This window comes from Parasteatoda tepidariorum, chromosome 3 (assembly GCF_043381705.1).
Source record: "Parasteatoda tepidariorum isolate YZ-2023 chromosome 3, CAS_Ptep_4.0, whole genome shotgun sequence".
In the NCBI taxonomy this organism is placed as follows: domain Eukaryota; kingdom Metazoa; phylum Arthropoda; class Arachnida; order Araneae; family Theridiidae; genus Parasteatoda; species Parasteatoda tepidariorum.
Genome location: NC_092206.1, coordinates 80,837,297 through 80,855,441, shown reverse-complemented (window position 1 = coordinate 80,855,441; position 18,145 = coordinate 80,837,297). Strand labels below are relative to the sequence as shown.

The window sequence follows — 18,145 nt, the reverse complement described above, 5'->3', positions numbered from 1 at the left end:
AACAGAACCAAACATTATAAAATGTTAGTTAGCAATGCAAAATTGTAATACTAAAAACAGAACATTGGTCCATTCCTTTCTGAGATATTAACACCAGCAAACAAGAAGGAAAGCATTGAGTAATTATGTTCTGCTATGGGCATTATAGGTTTTTCTGCTATGGGCAATATAGGGTGGAAGGACACAATATATTCAATAAAACTGAAACTAGAGAATATGGCTTCTATTTATCATATTGCAAAGATTTTACTTTTTTTCTGCACAATATGTATGATTTTATAAACTCTTAGAGCATCCAAAATATTTATCCTATCAATTGATTATTCAATTATTGATTCAACGTCGTGATTCCGCAATATTTACCGCGCAGAAGAGTTCAAGTAAAAAAAATTACTTTGCACACATAAAAATGCTCACAACTTCGGAAATATTTGCCTTTTTTTTGTCACGGGATTAATCACATTCAATTTAGTTTAAATGATAGGTAGGAAACAATACGATATTTTTTAGATAGCAATGTTGTTGTAAAAGTTGTGTACGTAAGTAGATGCAAATACGAAAATATACTCTCTATCATAAGACCCTTATAACTTCTAAGCTACTAGTCCTGTCGTTACGAGAGATTGATCTCATATGGTTCAACGTGCAAAAAAAAAACACTTTAAAAGCATCATTTGATATTTCTAAATAGAAGCAAAACATTGTCGACTTTAGTCAGCATTATCATTTACCCGTACCACCAAAACCCGACATATGAGATCGTGCAACTTTTTACCAGAACCTATGACCACGGTACTTCTCAATCTGCTGTAAGTTTGAGAATAAGTATTCCTTGCATCCCATTATCACTAGATTAAAGCGCATAAAAAAGCTTGAATAGGCTTTAAGTAGGAGCGAAAGAAAAAGTTTTCTATAATGAAAAAGCAATACCCTCCAAAAGTTGTGTCTTCATATCAGATTAGAATTTTTCACATTTCTTATCTATATCTTTATTCTCTTCAATAGCCTTAAAAATTTTGTTTTTAAAAAACAGCAAATTTTCGAAAATTTTTCACATTTTCAAAAATTGTCACATAAAAACAAATTACCACTCAAAAGTTGTGTACTGATCAAAATATTATTTATGAATTTTTTAAGAATGTTCAGCATCCTTTCAATACCTTGCAACAGCTGTAAATATTATAAAATTCAACTAAAAGTACAACATTTTTGAAAATCACTGAATTTTTAAAAATTGTCATAAGAAAATAAAGCACCTTGCAAAAGTTGTGTGTTTACTCATGAATTGTTTTGATATTTTCCCGGTTCATTTTCCCTTTTTTACTCAGTAACGGACACTAGAGGGTTATTTTTTAGCCTTTTTTATACTACTACTCTGAGCCTTATAAAATTACAACCAAAAGTAAACAAGCCGAAGAAAACTAAAAACTACACCATAGCTTTACAAAAATAGCATTGATGATTACTTTACATTTGCTATAAAATCACAGGAAAGTACATCTAAAGAGCGAGGTTTTTTCATAACCAGCAAGCTGCAATATGAATGGGTATAGGTTTTATTAATTTGCAAGTCTGTGAACAGTTAATTAAAAAGATGCACTGACAAAAAACAAATCTAGCTTTAGAGGATTCTCTTATAAACTAATTTAATGTGATGTAAATTTCAAAATTGTTTTTATATTGTATTTAGAAATCCTAATTGTGCAATAAATGAAACTTTTGTGCCAATTTATTCCCTTTATTGTGATTGAAATTTATAAAAAGATTTCCAATTTTAATAATAGCTTCATTTTAAGCTTAACTGAATATATAATCAGTATAGGAAAATATTAAAATTAACATGCACACTTTTTATTCCCTATTAAGCATAATATTTTTTTAAGAAAAAAACAGGATGGTCCATAAATACCACCCTTAAAATATATTTTTAGAATCCTTATGAAAAGAAAGACAAGCAAATGTGCAAATTAGGGGTAGTAAATTAGTATTCAAGAAGTTAAATTAAACAAAAATGATTCTCAAATACAACAAACCACAGTTGAGGAAGACGGAAGTGTAAACGCCAAAACCTGCTTAATTTTGAAAGAAAACAGAGGCTAGTTTAAAACCAATTGTGTGTATGAAATCACACTTAAATTTCAATATACAATAAAACAGGTTTTAGTGTTTCCTACTCCCACCTTCTTTATTTGTGATTTCTCACAATTTACCCTGTTGAACTGTTAATTTGCTTCCTCTATTGTTCATACTTTTGTTCTTCCTTTTAGATAAATATTCTGAAAATATAAATTAAGATCGGTATTTACGGGATAACTGGTATAAATGTTGGGAATTAAAATTTTATAAAAGTTGGGGAATTAAAATTTTAGTATAATGTTTTATATTGTAAGGTATAATAATGTATAATGTTTAGTATGTAATACAAGTTTAAATACATATTTTTATCATTTTAGATTAGGTAATTTATTTTTTCAAAGAGCTTTAAGACCTTGGTTGTGGATAGAAGCCATTTATCCATATTTTCCTTCTGGAAGACAGTTTCTGAAAACGAGTGCTATTGTTCATGAATTTACTGATAAAGTAGGTATTTATTCAATTGTTTATGTTTCAAGTGTTACAGAAAAAAACGTCTTGTAAAAGTGCAATTGCTCATAAATAGAACTTTTAGCCTAACAATTTGTTGCTCTTATTAAATATATAATCTGATAACTTCACAATAGTTTACTTTTAAAATATTTGCTTTAGCTGTACGAAACCCACTAAAACTAATTAACTGACTTTTGAAAGATACTTTTGAAAAAGAATTCCCGAAAAATAATTTTGCCTCACAATTTTTTTTAAAAGAAAAAAAAACCAAAGGTCTAGAGGGTGGCGAATCGTATCCAGCAATGTCAAGACTCTAAACTTGCATTCTCACATCACTAATGGCATTGCAAAGTGGACGATGGAAAATACACCCAGGTTCGATTCCCAGCGATGACTGGTAGATACAAATTCTGTTCCCGGCTTGAGCCGATTACAATGCTGACGTAAAATATCCTCAGTGGTCGAAGGCTAGACTCTCCTTTCCACAGGGCTAACTGTGAGAGGCTTTTATGGTTTTTCTCTCTGCGGAACGTTCCCAAATGCAGGTTTATCTCACCAAAAAGTTCTCCGAAAAGGCTAGTTTGTTCCAATGCTCAATCCGGGAGTTCTCCTGTCTTCCTATGTTGGATTCAAGATTACAAGGTTACTGAGTTGAACATTGATAGTCGTAAACTTAAAGTTGGGTCAGCTATTCAACGTCACTTAAATAAATTTAAAAAAGAAAAAATACAAAAAAAACAAAGAAAATCAATAAAGATTGATTGAATAAAAATTTATTAAATAAATGATATTTAACAAACAGTAACTCCATACATTATGCTTCCATGCTTTTACATTTTGCAGTCAGCCTCTTTGTTTTATACCTTGTTATTGCTTAATTCAGCCTATGTTTTATGATGACACAAAATTTCAGACGCGAACAATTATATTTCTCTACAAACAACATATTGATAAGCGGTATTTAGTAATTATAATATTGCTTCACTATATTAAATATAAAAAAATATTCTTCTACAATGCAGATCATGTTATGTTTTGTTTTTAATATTCGTTTTTTTTTAAATATGAGTCATGCTGTTTTTAAATGTGAATAAAAATTCCTTTTCGGAAGTTTTTTATTGGTTTGTCTTGTGCGTAGTTGATTTCTGAAAGGAAGCAGGCAAAACTGGAAAGGAGAATGTCTTCTGAGGATTCACAAGGTAGCAATGAGAGTAGTTACAAGAGGAAGAAAAGAGCTTTGTTGGATCTCCTGCTGGATGAGCACATTGAAAACAATTCCATTTCAGAAACAGAAATAAGAGAGGAAGTGGACACTTTCACATTTGAGGTAAGTTTTGAAATTGGGTCTGTAAAACACGACTACGGGTACAAATAATAAATCGAACCATGATGGCTCGATTCAAGGAACTGACATTGTGAAGAACTAGAATTTGATTCCATGTGGCGGCTTGGACCTCATTTGCTTTCAAATCGATTGGCAACAGCTTGAATCTAATGTGAAACTGGCTTGTCCTCAGTGGTTACAACATTACCGTAATTCACTCGTTTTTCACGAAATTATGGGCCTTGACTTTTATGACCCGGAATGATTTCCCTTGATCTAAAATCTTTAAGTATCTTTACAATTAAGGCTTTAGAATAATATTGCTTTTTACTTTATTAACGAACTTAAGTGTCTTTTCAAAGCCATCACATTTGACATCTCACGCTTCCATTGATATTTTTTTCATTCTTTTGAATTACATTTTTGAATTTGCTGAAATTTGTGATTTTATAATTATTTAGCAGAGAGAGCATATATGATTCCACAAAATAGTTACACGGGTTTAGATTGGCTGAATTAGGGGCCATTCTGAAAAAAAAACTCAGTTAAATGTTTGCTGCTCCACTCTTGAGCTACGCTTTCGGTATGAGGAGGAACAGCAATATTCCACCAAGCAGAAATATTCCACCCCATATGTACTGTGAACACTTGGGAGTAAAACTGTTTCAAAAACCTATGTTTTATTTTATATTGGTCATTGATTTTTTCTCCTGTTTCAATAAAAGCTAAGAGGAGTTTGCCTTTTCTTCAAATAGCTCCCCAAACCATCACAGACTAAGCATTTTAATAAAGCTAAACATAATTCTGTATCTCAAGGATGTTATTAATAGAAACTGGCCATCTTCTACCATTTCGGGGGTTGAGACTTTGCTGCAAAACTAATAATTTTTTTTTAATTTTTTTAAATTTTTTTTATCCAATGGCAGGCACTGAATTTTGAATCTTTGCCTATACTATGCCAGAATTGTTGCTCATTTCGCGTTACCCAGTGGGCACCTGTGAACCAAAGTCACGGAGGCGAGCAACATTGCCCACGCCACACTGCCACAAACCCGTTTATAGGGTGGGCCACATTCACACATCATACACACACACAACAGAGGACAGCACAAAGAGAGAAAGAAGCATCCATGCCCAGAGCGGGATTCGAACCCGCAGCCTATGGCTTCGCAGTCAGGCACGCTAACCGCTCGGCCACCTGGGGCTCGGCCACCTTTTCGTCTGAAAAGACGAACTTATCCTCAGCATGTCAGGCAAATATTTTGTGCACCGCCTCCCTTTTTTCATTTTAGTAGACTTTGAAAGTCCATTAATTCTGCTTTTTATCAAAGCTCTGCACCCAAAGTCTTTTCTCAAAATGTTTAACATTGATACCTTCTATATATTGAGCTCTCGGGCTAGTTTTCTAGCAGATCTTTATTCGTTTCTTGTATTCTTTCTTGACCTTTTTCACAGTCTCTTTTGTCTGAACAGATCTTTTTATCTACCAGACTTTTTTCTGTCATTGACTGAGGACATCTCATTGAACCATCGGATAGTGCAGTAACTAAAATATCTTCACCACCAGAGCTTTCTTATCTTTGAAAATTCTGCTCGTATTTAATGAATTTATTTATGACATATTTTTCCAAATTTCTTCATTCCACTTAGGTAAAAAAATTATAAGTAGTACAACATTCAAACTTACAATAGCTTCCATATAACTTATACTAAATGTTCAGAATAGAAATAGAATAGGTTGAATTGCTAAATAGAATTGGCACTACCGAGACAAATATATAATCTTTTAATGTGTTCCGAAAGTTGTATGCGAGCTTATTGGTCACGGTTCATAAAATTCCTTATGCGATCTTGTTATTCTGTTTTATTGTAATTCATAAGAAAGTTTTAGTTGTAATTCATTTTATAGATTATGTATTTTTAGTATATATTTATCCATTTCTACTACATACACATCGACAAAGTACTCTATAATTCCGATAATTTTTTATATACTGCTTAGAATCCTTGTTGAAAATAAATTATGAAAACCTAAAATTTAGTTATCGAGAATAACAGGAAAGTAGGAAAGGATAAACAACTTTCTCATGAAAATTGATCCAATTAACGAGCTTACTAACAGAAAATGTGAAATAATAAAAACAAGTTTGTTGAATAAAACTGAAAGGCTTAGCTTCAATAAGTGTTAGTAAGAATGCTTCCAGTTCCCTTTAATTAAAAAAAAATCTGTTTTACGAACGCAATTTTAACGTTTCTGTGATTGTTTGCAATGAAGATTCGTGAGATGATTTTATTTTTAAAATTTCACTCAAAATTTAGGCTTAAGAGTGCGTGCCTGACTCGAGTTTTAAAAATACATAATATAGGTACAAGAAATGGCGTTTTCGAGTATATATAGAGTTACAAATGATCATTATAGATGGTCAGAGTGTCTTGGTCCATAATTTTCTTTGCTTTAATAGTCAGTAAATGTTGATTCTAAGAGATTTACGACATCTTTCATGATTTGTCAGAAGGAATAAAATGTTATCAATAAACATTAAATAAAATAATCTTTTTTTTGTTCAATTTTTGCGCACTTTTTTGTGGAGATTTTAAAATAATTGGATAAATATTATTTTTCAGGGTCATGATACAACTTCTATTGCTATGAGTTGGACACTTTATTTAATTGGGTTACATCCATGGGTTCAGGATAAAGTTCACGAGGAATTGGATTCTATATTTGGTGAGAGTGATCGTGAAGTAGATGTTGATGATATTAAAGATATGAAATATTTAGAATGTGTGGTAAAGGTATGTACGTTTTTAAAAAAAAAATTTTTTTTGTAATAATTTAAATTGTTTAACAACATTTGGAACTAATTAATTCACCAAAAAAATTAATTGATAACCAATTCCAGGTAGAAGAACTGTTCTCTAATTTTATATTCTAAAAATTAAATAATGCAAAAAGCCCAAGATATTTAATCTTTCTTAGCAAGATTTATATTATCTTTATTAAAGAAAATTTCAACTATGGAAAGCAGACTTGCATTGACTGATTTTTCAGGTTCATGTAAATATATTGTAATGTGTTAACTACAGATGATTGGGCACTGAAAATTGATTGTCATATGACGTAAGGGCATCCAATGTAAAAGCTTTTTCTACTTTAAAGTTATTGCTCTGGCATCTGTTATCTCAGCTGTTTCTTCAAACTTTGTTTGATTTATTTTAATGTGGAAAGAAACATCTGCATTGCCTCTGAACATAATAGGGGATCTGTCCAAATTTGATATACCTTTAATTTTCCTTCATAAGGATTATAGTATGTATGTCTGTGGAAAGAGCTCCCTGTTGCTATTCGTCTGAAGCAGTGGTGGTGACTACGGTTACAAGGCTTAACTATTTCAAGTTGGTTTATACCAGCACGGTAGCGGGAGTTGTAGATTATTACAACATTTTTAGATTTGAAGAGGAGGATGGTGAAAAGTGGTTGAAAAAATATTGAGGGAAAGGTAAGAAGAAAAAAAGTTTATCTGGAGAGGGGATTTCTACTTGATGAACGGTTAGGGACAATTTTCAAAATTTGACACAAAAACTGAATTGTTGTAAGAGCTACAAATTGAGATTCCCTTGGAGTAGAGAAAGATTTTCTGAACTATTCAAAACTTCGTATTTTATGAAGCTGAAAAACTATTTAGAAGATATTGAAATAATAAATAAAAATTATTATTTTCATTAATTTCTACAATCTGCTTGGTTTCGGGTCATATCGAGATTTGTTCCATTTTTTTCAAAGCATTTTTCTACTAATTATAAAAGTAATAAAGTTTTTAACGACATATGCTATTTACTCTATTTTATTAACTCTATCTTGCATAAGCAAATTTTGCTTTAAAAATGTTAGATTACACCAAATGATTATAATAATAGTCTTTAGGTAACTAAGTTGCGATCCCATACAAATTTAAATTCATGAAGATTGTTCTGCTTCAAGTGTAAGGCACATAAACTATGGCTTTTTTATTTTCCTTGGAGACAGAGCTCCGAAATACAGTGGTAAGAAAAAAAATTAGCTGTTAAAATATTTAACTTTAAAAAATTTAATAAAACTGGTTGGTATGCAAAATTTTATTTCAATTATCAATCGAGTCAAATAAATTGTTAATTATAACTTTCAAACGTTTAACTAATTTTAACTTTTAAACGTAAATACTCATTTGCATTGGTTGTCTTTTTATTCTTGAATCTAAATTATTTTTTTAAAGTTTATGATTTGATTTCATATCAATTCTTTACTGTTTTAGATCTTTGTTTACTATCTTATAACAGCTCAAGTTCCCATATTTTTTTAGGAATCAATGAGACTGTATCCTTCAGTGTCTATTTTTGGAAGAGAAATAAGAGATGATCTTCAATGTAGTTAGTATAAAAGATTTTTAGTTTCTATATTACCATAAGTAGAGTGTATCATCATGCTTTTACACTTCCTTAATACAGAATTTCGCACTTTTTCAGAATCCCACCTTAAATTTTCTTTCTCTATGATTTTCAAGATGTAAATAGTAAATGGCACATTCTGTGTCCAGTAGCAGATGGAATTACATTTAACAGTTTATAATCTAGTTAAAGTTTCCATTCACTGAAATGCTCTGAAATTTAGATGGAAAAATACTTTAAATTACTTACTTTAAGTCAATACTTTAAGTTTACTTTAAATCAATTTAAAGGAATAATCTCAAAGAATTTAACAAGCTGTTACTACGAAAGACAAGCTGTCAAGGGTACAGATTATTATTATTATTATTCTTTTTTGTTGTTTCAGAGAACTTTGTTTTCTAAATTATACTGCTTGCTTGTCGACGTATGACTAAAAGGTCAAAAAATGTGCATAGATTGAAAATTGATGAAATATTATTTTTACTTATTTTAGCTTGATAGCAAAATTGAAACTAAAACTCCTCTACTATTCTTGCTTTGCTTTCTTATCTATTGATGAGCTACCCTGATGCAAATCACTTTAATTCCACAATTAATACCCTGATTCTTTCAATTTTTCAGTAGTTATTATGCTTTTTAATGGTTTTCGCATCTCATTTCTGCATTTTTCATGGTTCTTCTCGGACGAGCTTATCGGTTACTCAATAATGAAGTATCAGAACGCGTCTGCGTAATTACTTAAGAAGTTTTAATCGAAATTTTATTGATAATAATAGCTATGAAAAGCTTAATAACTACAAATGTATTTTTAACATACTTTGCCCGGTTTCAAAAAAGTTTTATGAAAAAATAACCAAGAAAACCCAAGGAATCCATGTATTGGCTATTGATTGTTTTAATTTATTACCAAGGCTCTTTTTCGAAGTCTTACGCGTTAAAATGAGCTGTCGTAAAGGAAAGTGGGAGAAATAATAACGGATTTTAATAAATCAAAACATTTAACAACCATGTTACAGTTTCTTGAATTCTAAGTGAAAGTGTTAGGTAGATGTCGAGGGAATCTCCAAAAGTAGATCTTATCCAGCCTTGAATTCAAGATTTTGTTACAAAATATTATAATAATGATTCCATTTTTTTAGATACGGATGAAATAAGATAATAATTTAGTTTTAAATGTTAGGAAATATGTTATGTATACTTTATCATGGCAGTTGTATGCAGTTTAAAAGCGACAAAAACAAAATCTAAAGCTTTCATTTCAGTGCAGAAAAGTGATAGATGCAATGATAGTTGATATTAAAGCATATCGGTTATTGAATATTTATAATCTTTTTTTTATTTTTTAAAGATGAATAGAACGTGATTTGTAGCAGAAACTATTATTTGAAATCTATATTTGTAAGTAATTATAATTAATTGTAATTGTATAATTTCTTTTCCTTATTTTAGATGAGTACGTGATTCCTCAAGGAAGTATGTGTTACGTAAATGTATATCTCCTTCACAGAGACTCAAAAGTCTTTCCTAATCCTGAAAAATTCGACCCTGATCGATTTTCTCCTGAAAATAGCGCTGGAAGACATCCTTTTGCATATGTACCTTTCTCAGCTGGTCCTCGAAATTGTATAGGTAATTAAAGCAACTTTTAACCTTATTTTTAGAATATTAAGAAAGGTGAGATTTCCCATGATTAGGGAATTATCGTGTTTGAGATTGATGAATGGGGAGCCACGAATCAGCGAGATGAGTGACTTAGGGCTTTTCAGTTTTGAGACAAACATATACTATGGAGAATTAGACGAATTAAATCCAGTCATTAGGATCGAATTAGGTGTGTTTGCGAGAATTTTATTCTGATTCCGAAATTTCCTTCCTGTTGAATAAACGAAAATAATAAAGTATTAAAACAATAGAAAAGTATCGTATCGTTTGGCCTACTATGCTTCAGGCTTAGTCAGTTCAAACTCTTTACAGTAAAAAATGAGTTCATGCATATGCAGAGTTGATCTTTTTAAGTAAATGGTCACACTAGCTGAAAGAGGGGAAGAGAGCAAATATTTAATTAATACTTACGAAATAATGGAAACATTAACTTTTCAGGTAGCGATACAGGCGTAATTCAAAATATTCTTTATACAACTTCCTAAATTGAACCTTATACAAAAAATTTAACAAAAATACAAATTTGTACCAGGTTTTATTATTTGTCAATGCATTTCTACTATCTTTCGAGTTATATAGTTTATTACAGCAGCTTTACCAATTTATACAGAACTCGAAATTGAGATGCTTAGAATTGTGTCTGTCCTTAACAAGCACCTTTAAAAAATTTTCTAAAATAAATATATATAAGCATTGCCAAAAACATGGAAATCTATTTGGGTAAATAGCATTTTTATAGTTAAAGCAATCAGGAACAGTTAGGAATATAATCTATTATATCTAAATTTTGTTCTGAGCTGTAAGACTTAATTAAAAATTACTTAATAATAACTTAAATTTTGTTAGAGAGATAAATTTTAGTAAGGAATATTTTTTTAATAAAATTAAGAAGTCTTGTGCTCTCCTCTCACCAACCTATGTGGTTACTTCTCATCATAATTATTTTTTCTTCTTAAAGAACGATATTTAAAAGAAAGATTTTATTTCTAAAAATATTTAATAATTATTGAAATTTTATGTAGAAAATCTCGTTTATCGTAACAAAATAAACATTCGGCTGGATTTCAAAATAATAAGCACTATTTCAATAAAATATTTAAACATAGGAATACAAGCTGGTTGACACAATGAGTAATGAATACGAAATAATTTTCTTATTAACAGCATATATTAATAATCTTAGATAACTATAGCAGTTAAAATATTAAAAACGGTTTTTATCTTTTTTAAATTAAATCCTTTTTATTCAACAAAATTTCAATACAAAAATTTAGAATTTTTAACTGACTACATATAAGCTCTCTATTTTTTACTTTATCTATTTTTGCTATATTTGACTGCGAATCAAGCGCAAACTTATAAATGAAGATCTGGAGAGGAATAAGTTAGTTTACCTACAACAATAGACAAATAGTCCTTATTTAAAGAGAATCAGTGAAAAAATTCGCGAAAAAAGAATTTGCGAGCAAAGAAAAGAAAAGAAAAAAGAAGAGAAAAGAAGAAGATGAAAAAGAGATATTCGATTTTCCGAACAAGTTGGAAAATCGAAAAAACGAATTCGCGTTAGGTGCATATTGATAACAGTTGATAATTATCGTACAAATAAATCTTGAATATTTTTATTCCCTTTTAATCCTTGTAGCTTCCTCATAAATTTACGTTCTTAACTTTCTCTTACGCAGCAAAAAAAAATTTAACGTAAAGTTTAATACCCCAAACAGCTGCAGCGTTTTTTGCGATATTTAAATATAGAGAGAAAAGTTTTTTTTACAATGACCGCCTGGGGATGACTTACGACATACAAGCATCTGAAGGGCAGATTTGTTGGCCACTTTTCCAGCGGCACCATATTAGTCAGTCCAACGTTGCTCTCACGGTAAGGACAGATAGTACAGAGAACGAAAGAACGTCCATGCCTAGCCCGGGATTCGAACTCAGAACCATTCTGATGCAAGGCCAGTTCCCTGACCCTTACACAGATCAGACGGCATAAAAAGAAAAGTCCACATTGAAATTCCTAAATTTTTTTCTTACAGGACAAAGATTTGCTTTCATGGAGATTAAAACTGTGGTTTCGTCCGTCCTTAGAAAGTTCAAAGTAAAGTCACTGGATCCGAGAGACAGAGTGAATGTAATGGACGAAATCATTTTGAGACCGGAAGGAGAATTACGATTGCAAATACGAAAAAGAAGTGATGATTTTGATTTCAAGACAGTTTATTATTACCCATGAAAATTGACATTATTATTTATTATTTTCATCCATACATTTTTAAAGTTCTTTTGTCATAATGTTCATGTTGTTTCATTCCATGGTCTATTCTATAAATTATGAACGCAAATTTGAAGACAGAATTATGATTATCAGATAGTTAACAGTATGTTATGTCGTATGTACCCATGAAATTTATAATATTATTCCAATATATTTCCATACATTCAGCGTTTTAAATAATTCTAAATTATTTAAATGGTGGTAGGTATATAGGTACTTTATTGGTATATGTGTACTTGTTATTACCAATGAAAATTTATGTTAATATTTAGTTTTATCCATGTTCTTTTGTCATAATGTTCACGTTGTTTCATTCCATGGTCTATTCAATAAATTATGAATGCAAATTCGAAGAAAGAATTATGATTTTGTTTATCAGATTGTAAATAGCATGTTATGTCTTATGTAGCCATAAAATTTATTATATTATTCCTAAATATTTCCATACTTTCAGTGCTTTAAATTATTTAAATTAAATAATGGTAGGTATATGGGTACTTTATTAAAGACGCACTAGAGCTGCATAATGTACTATTGGCGACGATCTGGGAAATATCCCTGAAGATGATCCGAAGACAGGCCATCACAATTTGTGACGCCATTTCCTCAATTTAGACACAGATCTGAAAGGGAAATGAATTTTATACAGATACAGACCCATAATGTTGTACAGACCCTGTACCCATAATACTGCTCTGCGACCGACCATAGAACTTCGATTCTGCAGATTTTACGAGCAATATCGCATGTACTAGTTGGGTCTTAGTGGAGTCTAAGATCAAACCCCTGACCCTCCGGATTGGAGCCCGATTCTTTAATCACTAGGCTACCACAGTCCTAATAATTAATTGGAGTGGGTGTTTTTGGTTGAATACAAATGATTGATTATATTTTCTTTTGTTTTTTTAATAATCTTATGATAGGGGCCTCCCTGGCAGAGCGGTATCGCCCGAAAATCGCTCTGCTAAGCGTGGAGGTGGCGGGTTCGAATCCCACCGTAACCCTGGATATATTCTTTGTGATGTCATTCCCTGTATTGTGCTGTCCCGCAGTGGACTTATCGTTTAGACACGGTTCCCAGCAGATCACCGAAGTCAAGCATCACTGACTGCGGTCAGTGTGCGGGTGGGTGGCCACTTGGACCAGTCTGCCTAGGGACCGAGGGTGTGCGGTATTGGGCCTCGTTAAACTGTTCTACCGCAATGTGCTCGATTTCGCGAGCAGGTCGTCGAGCTACCGAAGCGGGGGTGCCATCCCCTCTGCGGAGGATCAAAATTGTGGTAGCATGTCTTCGTATCATCCTCAAGGATGCTTCCCAGACCGTCGCCAATAGCCCATTGCGCAGCTCTAGTACGTCGTAAATGAACAAAATCAATCATCACCCTGTACTGTGCTATCTGTCCTTCAACTTGACAAAGGTTTATAAGCCATAATTAAGCACACAAGCCTGCAAATGTATATTGTACCAATAAACCAAACCAATAATCTTATGATACAATATGCTATCCTAAATAGAACATATACAAAACAATGAAAAAAAATACTGAACAGTAAAGACTTATAATTATAAAACCATTATTATTGGAACAATTGACATAAATAATAAGATTTATTCTAAAAAATGAATCTTACAATTTATATTTTTTCAATTTCTAAAGAAATAAATAAATTCATAACCACCGCTTACAGAGAGCTTAAAAAGGGTAAAAATTAGTTATAATTTGCTGTAAATTAGTCGCAAAAAATGTGTAGTTGCATTATTTTCGAAAAACAAGGATAAATTTTAAATTGTAGAAGTTTACAGGGTGAGTGATGCGATTTTGTTTCCTGCATCAGATGCGACAAAACTTTTTGTTTTATTTTTAGTTCTGCGTCTTTTAGTTTGCTTACATTGGAATTACATTGGATCGTTAAATTAGTGTTTAATTCCATTATGTGATGAAATTGCAAGATAATTTGCTTGTGGCGGTCAAAAAATGATTGGAACTAAATTAGAGATTCAGCCCAAGGTTCCAGATAAAAGTTGAACTCTATAGATAGTCGCATAATGGCCAAAAGTTTCATTGTAAAATTCTTTTGCGTATTCACTAAAACGTGTTAGATAGAACAAGGCAATTTATAAGGATAAATAGAATAATTGTAATCGAAATTGGAATTTCAAATAGTTTTTACTTTCAAGTTGTTAATATACATGGTTGTTAATTTTTGCATATTTCTGTACCCTTTCCTTGTGGCATCTAACGATATGGTAGAAGAGAGGGAGAAGAAAAAATTTTGCTTTTTAATACTCAATGTCAATTACTTAGATTAAATTATTACTACAAATTACAATATTACAAATTATTTATTATATACTTTTATTCATTGTAATAAAAATACATTAACTAAATGGGAATTTTATAAGAAGTGAATTTTATTAGAATGAATTTTATAGTGCATTGCAATGAATTTCATTATTGTAGATTTTGTTATTTTAATCCTCATAGTTTTATAACGTATATTTCCTTTGCGTATAATGCATTGTTTTTTCGATGTTTCTTGAATAAATTATTTTCTTCGTTTTATAATTATAATGTAACTTTAAATATTTTTGAATCATAATATGGCTAATATTTTTCATATCTTTTAAATCATTTTATTGCAATGTTTTTAAATTTTTTACTTGTGTCGTTTTCTCATTTATTCGATATTATTTATAAAGAGGTTTATTTATTTATGTTGTAAATAAATGTTTAGGATTTAGATTTATTTATTTTATGTTTCTTGTAGATATTTTTAAATGAACTGTTTTTACACACGTGGTTTAGTTTTTCTTCCAGTATCTTTTCTTCCCTGCTTTAGAATGACCTAAAATATATTAAATAAGATAATATGGCATTAATACATTTTTCATCGTATTAGAGCTACTCTAAAGGCTTATTGACTACAGCTATCTCAAATTCATTTCAACCAAATTTTGGCGAAATACAATTAATGAAAAGAAATCCCCTACTTGTAATCGCTTTTATAATTAATCTTAACTAAAGCTTACAAACGTAATTTGAATTATAAGCAATCATACTTTCTGATTATTTCTGTAATTTTAATTACGAGTTATAAATAGCTGTTGTGGAAAATAGCATAGTATACAATCACCTTTACGCAAACTATATAACTATAGTTAAACTAGTAAATGAACAATATGTTCTGCCATCTATTTATTTACTAGTATATGTGATAATTTAATTAAACACTTATACAGGGTGAATCAATTAAAGATACACTGTTTAAATCAGCAGAGTCTGCTCTAGCACACAGATGTCTGTCAAACTTGGTACATATATTATTGAGCAATTGAAAAAAAATAACAATCTGCAATAAAAAACCACAGCCAGGGGAGAAAAGAAGCACACTCAAAACGCATTACGTCAAGATCAATTGTAACACGAAGGGTTTCAAGATCTGTTGCTTTTAATTTCATTTTACCGACTCAGAATACATCCAGGAATACAAAGAATACATCCAGGGTTACGGCGGGATTCGAACCCGCTACCTCCTCGCTTCAGATAAATGGTTCTTGGGTTGCATGAAGAAGAGGATCTTTGTTCTTCCCTTTAATCCTCTGTGGGGTAAGGGGGAGTAAATAGTTCAAAATAGAGTATTCAATAAGAGTCCTAGACAAATTTGAATTATTTCAACAGTCAAAACAAGTGGTCAAGTCACAAATGGTTTGCTCTTTTTCATTATGTAGGATTAAATTGGTTAGTGAAAATAAAGATCAACTAGTACTGGTAATCAACTTACAAAAATTACTAATTTGATAGGTTTCACAGTCTCACTGCGTGAGTTTAGCTTGTAAAGGCTGAAATTCTCCAAGAGCTTCGGAACACGGACCAGTGACTTTTACGTCAAAGCTTGTGACTTTCATTTAATTGCGACTATATTTACAGTTCAAAATTGTGATAAAGTGAATGCATTTAATCTACTACTGCCACCATTTCAAATTTTTAACAATTTTTTGAAACGAACCCACACATAACTCGCAATCTGTATTCTCCCGATCCTCCACAGCGGACTGGTCGTAAGACACGGTTCCCAGTAGGTCACCTAACTCAAGCGTCACTGTCTGCAGTCAGTTAGAGGATGGAAGGCCACTTTGATCAGCCCGCAAAGAGACCGAAGGTGTATGATATCAGTCATCGAAAATTTGCTCTTCCATAAAGTGCTGCATTTCGCGTGCAATCCACGAGGCCTCATCCCCTTTATAGAGGGTCAAAATTGTGATGGCATATCTTTGGATCAATCTCATGGATATTTTTCGCGTGCAGGTTGTCGGGCTACCGAAGCGGGGGTGCCACCCCCTCTGCAGAGGATCAAAATTGAGATGGCATGTCCTCAGGGATGTTTCCCAGACCGTCGCCAATAGCCCATTGCGCAGCTCTAGTGCGACGTAAATAAACTACAACAACAACAACAACATGGATATTTCTCAGACCATCACCATTAGCCCATTGTGCCCCCATAGCTCGACATAAATAAAATACTACTATTTTTATTGCTCATTCTACATTTATTTGTAGTGGCTGGGTGGCGCAGTTGGTTTGTAGTCAGCCTTCTGAGCCCAAGTCTGCGGGTTCGATCCCCGGCCCAGATACCGGATTTTTGGGATGCAGAAAATCTTCATCGGCCATGTCGTATGATTATGCGACATGTAAAAGATCCCTGGAGTGCCCTATTGGCTTCTGGCATTTCCGGCAAAATTAAATTTCTAGTGCACTTTAGCATCCAAATAGAGTCTCGGTGCTGCCATCTAGTGTCGCAGAAACTGGACGTCCAAATTAACACCGCCAACGGTATCTAACCTATTGTGGTGGTCCTGAAAGAGTGGATACCACTTCTGGAGAACGCACTAGGTTTGCTCATCGGGATTGTGCAGCTCATTGGAAATAAAAAAAAACATTTATTTGAAAAATAAATTCTTGCAATAGAACAGTAGAGAACCTAAGGGCATTTCGATGCCCATAGTTTTTATGCCAATTGCTATTAAGAGGCAGATAGTGAAATTTCTGTTAAAACATCAATTCTTTTATTCTTGATATACAATAATGCATTTAAATGCTTTTGTCGTATACGCCCAGAGACTGTGCAACCTTCTCTGACATGGTTTGTGAATTCTTTTTCTTTTAGTGTCATTTGATCTCCTGATTTTATAATTGAGATATCGTCTTATTAACCTCAACAATTCTTTGTGAAGAATTCCTTTCACAAACCTGTACATTTTACTATTGCAGTTACAGTCTTCAAGCCAACCAGTCTTTTGCGTCTCCTGGTATTAGCATTAATAAAGTTTGTCTTGTGTCCATTAAGCATTTGAATGCTCAGTCGGAAATTTGGCTCGGATTTTTGCATTACTGTGTCATAATTCGGAACTGCATTGTTTCAGCCACCTTACCAACTTCCATTCATTTTGTATTCAATGAAACTGGGTCCCGCAGCGCACTGATCGTTAAGACACGGTTCCCAGCAGATCACCGAAGTCAAGCGTCACTGGCTGCGGTCAGTGTGCGGGTGGATGACCGTTTGGATCAGTCTGCATAGGGACCGAGGGTGTGCGTTATTGGTCCTCGTTAAACTGTTCTATCTTAGAGTGCTCGACTTCGTGTTCCAGGTCGTCGGGCTACCGAAGCGGGGGTGTCATTCCCTCTGCAGAGGATCAAATCTGTGATGGCATGTCAGATCATCCTCAGGGATGTTTCCCAGACCGTCGCCAATAGCCCATTGTGCAGCTTTAGTGCGACGTAAATGAACTACAGCTGCAACAACTATGAAATTTGGATGCTCAAATCAGTAAAGGCACAAACTTTGGTAGAGAAGGTCACAGGTTTTGGTCACGA

The 18,145-nt window shown here is 32.3% G+C and overlaps 1 protein-coding gene across 1 annotated transcript in view; it reads left to right on the top strand.

Moving 5' to 3' along the window:
- LOC107450173 (cytochrome P450 4C1-like) overlaps positions 1–13,336 on the top strand; it is a 31,126-nt gene extending 17,790 nt beyond the window's left edge. The window contains exons 6-11 of the mRNA XM_016065917.3: positions 2,454–2,580; positions 3,725–3,913; positions 6,536–6,706; positions 8,251–8,317; positions 9,785–9,964; positions 12,034–13,336. Coding sequence (XP_015921403.2) covers positions 2,454–2,580; positions 3,725–3,913; positions 6,536–6,706; positions 8,251–8,317; positions 9,785–9,964; positions 12,034–12,230 — 931 coding nt within the window. The 3' untranslated portion in view covers positions 12,231–13,336. The remainder of the gene's footprint in view (positions 1–2,453; positions 2,581–3,724; positions 3,914–6,535; positions 6,707–8,250; positions 8,318–9,784; positions 9,965–12,033) is intronic.
- The last annotated feature ends 4,809 nt before the right edge of the window (positions 13,337–18,145 follow it).